The sequence below is a fragment of the Oratosquilla oratoria genome, unplaced genomic scaffold, assembly GCF_046742065.1.
Source record: "Oratosquilla oratoria isolate Oo_2021 unplaced genomic scaffold, ASM4674206v1 SCAFFOLD52, whole genome shotgun sequence".
In the NCBI taxonomy this organism is placed as follows: Eukaryota; Metazoa; Arthropoda; class Malacostraca; order Stomatopoda; family Squillidae; genus Oratosquilla; species Oratosquilla oratoria.
The window spans coordinates 1,997,080-2,001,930 of record NW_027467716.1 but is presented as its reverse complement, the minus strand read 5'-3'; the positions used below and the strand labels follow the sequence as shown (position 1 = coordinate 2,001,930).

Here is a 4,851-nt window from a genome sequence, read left to right as displayed (position 1 = left end):
AGGCCAAAGAGGCGGGCACCCTCAGCAAACTTATCGACGATTAGCTGTAGGTCAGATTCCTTGTGGGCCATAAGGGCACAGTCATCAGCAAAAAGTGCCTCAAGAATGAGTTTCTCCGTGGTCTTAGTCTTTGCGTTCAGTCGACGAAGATCGAACACAGAACCTTCAGATCTGAATCGCAGATATACCCCAAGGTCCAGGTCCCTGAAAGCATGGTTGAGCACACAGGTGAAGAACAGATTAAAGAGGATCGGGGCCAGGACGCATCCCTGTTTGACGCCATTGCTGATGTTGAAGGGCTCCGACACCTCTCCGCCTGACAGCACCTGCCCGGTCATGTCGTCATGGAATTGTCTAATAAGATTGACGAATTTTTCTGGGCATCCGAGCTTGGACAGAATGACCCAGAGGGCCTCCCTGTTCACTGTGTCGAATGCCTTGGTGAGGTCAATAAAGACTGCGTACAAGTCCATGTTTTGTTCGATACATTTCTCTTGCACTTGGCGCATGACAAAGATCATGTCAGCCGTACTGCGGTTTGGTCGAAATCCGCATTGTGCTTCTGGCAGGTTGTCTTCAGAGACATGGATAACGAGACGGTTGACCATGACTCTTGCCAGAATTTTCCCCGCAATGGGGAGAAGAGAGATACCTCTATAATTTCCACAGTCTGTCTTACTGCCCTTGTTCTTGAAGAGAGAGATGACGGTGGCATTTCTGAGTTCTTTGGGTATCTCTTCATCTTCCCAGATGTTGGTAAGGAGGGAGAAGAAGGATTTCAGGGCAACGGGTCCAACTGACTTAAAGATTTCAGCTGGGATCCCGTCCATGCCAGGGGCCTTGCCTGAATTGGTCTGGCTAATGGCCTTCATAACTTCTTCCATCGTTGGTGGAAGGTCGAGGCAGTGGACTGTGGGTTTCTGGGTAATAAGGTCGAGGGCATGAGATTCTACTGTTGATGGCCGGTTAAGAAGAGCGCAGAAATGCTCCCTCCATCGCGCGTTGATGCTTCTCTTCTCTTTCAGTAGGGTGGAGCCGTCTGCTGTCAAGAGAGGAGCGGTACACGGCTTCATGGGTCCATAGACCTCCTTTATGGCACTGTAGAACATTTTGGAGTTCTGGGTGTCAGCGTATCCTTGGACCTCCTCTGCCTTGTCCTCCCACCACTTGTCCTGCATCTTTCGGAGCGTTGTCTGGGCCTGTCTCTGGAGGTGCTTAAAGCGATCACGCTTGGAGGTGGAGGAAGGGTCGTTTTGCCATTCAATAAAGGCCTTCTGTTTGTTGTCGAGGAGTGACTTTATGGTCTCATCATTCTCATCAAACCAGTCTTGATGGATTCTCTTCCTGGGACCAATGGTGGCCCTGGCTGACTCCGTCACCAGAGACTTGAACTGCTCCCATTGTTGTGTAGGGCAGCCAGTCAAGTGTCCGTGAGCAATTAATCGGTCGTCCAGGTCATCCGCAAATTCATTACGTTGCTGGGGGTTCTTAAGTCGAGCGACGTTGTATGCTGGCTTGATGGTATTCGGCATTTTACGGTGTGGTGGGATGATGTGCAGTGATAGGATGCATCTGACTAGACGATGGTCTGTCCAGCATTCTGCACCGCGCATTGCTCTCGTGATCTTCACATCGCGGATGTCTCTCTGGCGGCAGATGACGAAGTCAATCAAATGCCACTGCCTAGATCTGGGATGTAACCAGGTCGTCTTATACTTGTCTGCCTGTCTAAACATGGTGTTCGTAATAGCGAGTTGGTTTTCAGCGCACATGCTCAGGAGCATTAGGCCGTTGGAGTTTAACCTTCCTATGCCATGTAGTCCCAGCACACCATTCCAGTTGTTGTAATTCGCTCCAACTCTGGCGTTGAAGTCGCCCAGCAGAAAGAGTTTGTCGCTGGGGGGGACGTCTTTCACTAAGGTGTTGAGCTCTTCATAGAAGGCTTCTTTCGCTTCGTCGCTACTTGTAAGGGTGGGGGCGTAAGCGCTGATAATCGTGGCATGTCGGGAACGGTCAAGAGGGAAGCGAATCTTCATCAGCCGTTCGTTAATAGATGTTGGAAGGTCGGGTAACTGTTTGAGGAGTGAGGATTTGATGGCAAGTCCTACTCCATGTATTCTGTCTTCGTCTTTGCTCTTGCCTTTCCAAAAGAAAGTGTAACCACCTTTCCGTTCTGCAACTGATCCCTCCTCAGGAAGTCTAGTTTCACTGAGGGCCGCCATATCGATGCGGTAGCGGGCCAGTTCTCTTGCAACGAGGGCTGTTCTCCTCTCAGGCCTTGAGGAGTTTTCTCTATCAATGAGGGTGCGCACGTTCCATGTGCCAAGTATTAGGTTCTTTCTTCTTTGTTTTCGACCGCTTAAAGGGCAAACTGCCAGTCGCGGTATACTGGCCAGTTTATAAGGACAAGTTTTGGTTGGGACACCTTTTCTAGTCCCTTCCCTCGTATGAGGGTGAGCAGTACTACCCTAAAAAGGCTGCTCAGTCGCCTGGGGGAACACCGAACTCCACTGTTGTCCCGGGGTCAGAAGAAGAGCGACTATTGCCGCCAGGCCGCCTACGTGCAGGGTTCTGACTACAACTTCCAGTGGTCGCCTCCACCTGTTGCTTCGCCCGTTCCCCATCGCCGCAGGGCTTTTGATGAAAGGGTTGAGGGGGGGAGGGGGAGGAGAGGGTGCCACCTGAGGGGAAACACCTGTGCGGGAATGGTTTTAAGTGGGAAAGTCGTTGCACGGGGGCAATCCCACTCTCTCGGCCTCGGGAACCAGGGTCCGGTGGTACGGAGGCCGTCACAACCAGGGGCTCCTTTAGCTGCAGTGGATGACCACGACGCCTTCTGTGCCTTGCCGTGCTCTCAACGTTCCACGACGCCTGCAGTCGCCGCCTTAATGACCGTTGGGACAACAAATTGACCTCTTCCGCTCATTCTACCGACGGCAGTCTTCACATGCTAGGGTAGGCATACCCTTAATAACTCACCGGAGAGTTTCAAACCCAACCGGCTACCCTCACCTTGTTTAGCCCGTCTGCCAAAACGGTTACCGGGGTGTGGCCGCTGCGCATGCTACAGCTTCTAGGAGCCAAAAGTGAGAGCTGGGTGTCAGGTGGGAACCAAGGTAGTCGGAGCTATCCCAAAGGGACATGGCAGCCCCTTCTACAGAGGTACTATCCCTACATACACACGCATACACACGCATAAAACACACACACATACACATACACACATATACACACACTCAAACAGACACAAACACACTCATACTAACACACACAAACACACACACACACACACACACACACAACAAACACACACACACACACAACAAACACACACACACACACAAACAAACACACACACACACACACACACACACACACACACACACACACACACGCACACACACACACATTAAAATGGGATGAAAGAAATACAAGAGGACACGGAAAGAAAGACAGCTATAGAAGATATCTGAAAAAGAATAGATTTCCTCACAGAATAATAGACATTTGGAACAAGTTAGATGAGAAAGTAGTGTGTGCAAAAACAATATATGAATTCAAAAATAATTTAGATAAAATAAGATATAAAGACAGGTCACCACGAGGATAGCTCCCCTTCCCGTAAAATACAACTAGGTATATACAATTAGGTAAATACACACACACATACACACACACAGACATATATTTACAGACGTACACAAGAACACGTACAAAAAGAAACATATACACAAACACACATATACACACATACACATATATACACAAATGTACACACATTGGTACACAAACACACATATACAGAAACATACATGTACACACCAACACACCCATGTACTTTTGTATGTACACACAAATATATATACATACATATGTACGCACACAAACACATATGCGTACACACACATGTACACACATATGTATACACACACATATACATGCACATATGTACACACACACATGAGCACGCACACAAGTACACACACATACATGTACACAGACACACATGTATATACATACACATGTCCACACACACACATGTGCATACATATGTAGACTAACACACATGTACACATACACACACATATATATACACACATGTACACACACAAACATGTGTACATACACACATGTACACATACACACTTTTACACACACATGTACAGACAAACACACGTAAAACACATGCACAGGTACACACGTACACGGACACGTAAAAACACACATGTCCAAACAGACATGTACACATACACATGTGCATAGACATATACACACATATACACACACACATGTCCAAAAACATATGTACACATACACACATACACATATACATATACACATACGCGCCACATTGAAGTTAGGTAATCTGAGAGGGAGGGGAAGAAATAGGGATGACTAATTTGTGTGGGCCAGTGGTTCTCAACCTGGGGCCCCCAAAGGAACCACGGTGGCCCCCAGAAGAGCCACGGGGCTCCCTGAGGAGCCGCAGGGCTTCCATAGGATCGGCGGGGAGCCCCAGGAGGAGCGGCGGGGCGCCCCCAGCAGGGGGATCGGCAGGGCGCCCCCAGCAGGGGGATCGGCGGGGCGCCCCCAGCAGGGGGATCGGCGGGGCACCCCCAACAGGGGGAGCGGCGGGGCGCCCCAAGCAGGGGGAGCGGCGGGGCGCCCCCAGCAGGGGGAGCGGCGGGGCGCCCCCAGCAGGGGGAGCGGCGGGGCGCCCCCAGCAGGGGGAGCGGCGGGGCGCCCACAGGAGGAGCGGCGGGGACCCCCAGAGGAGCCTTCCCCTGAATTCAAGGGGACCCATGGCCTGTCGTTACAAATTATACATTTCGTTATAATATAGTCTACGCT

The 4,851-nt window shown here is 50.2% G+C and overlaps 1 protein-coding gene across 1 annotated transcript in view; it reads right to left on the bottom strand.

Annotated features, from left to right (window-relative positions):
- The window catches only part of LOC143023620 (uncharacterized), an 11,562-nt gene extending 8,419 nt beyond the window's left edge, over nt 1-3,143 (bottom strand). Inside the window, exons 1-3 of the mRNA XM_076182209.1 lie at nt 3,043-3,143; nt 2,562-2,695; nt 1-2,371 (exon numbers count right to left, since the gene is read on the bottom strand). The exon at nt 1-2,371 is cut by the window's left edge and continues 296 nt beyond it. Of these exons, the coding sequence (XP_076038324.1) occupies nt 1-2,371; nt 2,562-2,695; nt 3,043-3,143 (2,606 nt within the window). The remainder of the gene's footprint in view (nt 2,372-2,561; nt 2,696-3,042) is intronic.
- Nucleotides 3,144-4,851: the final 1,708 nt, after the last annotated feature.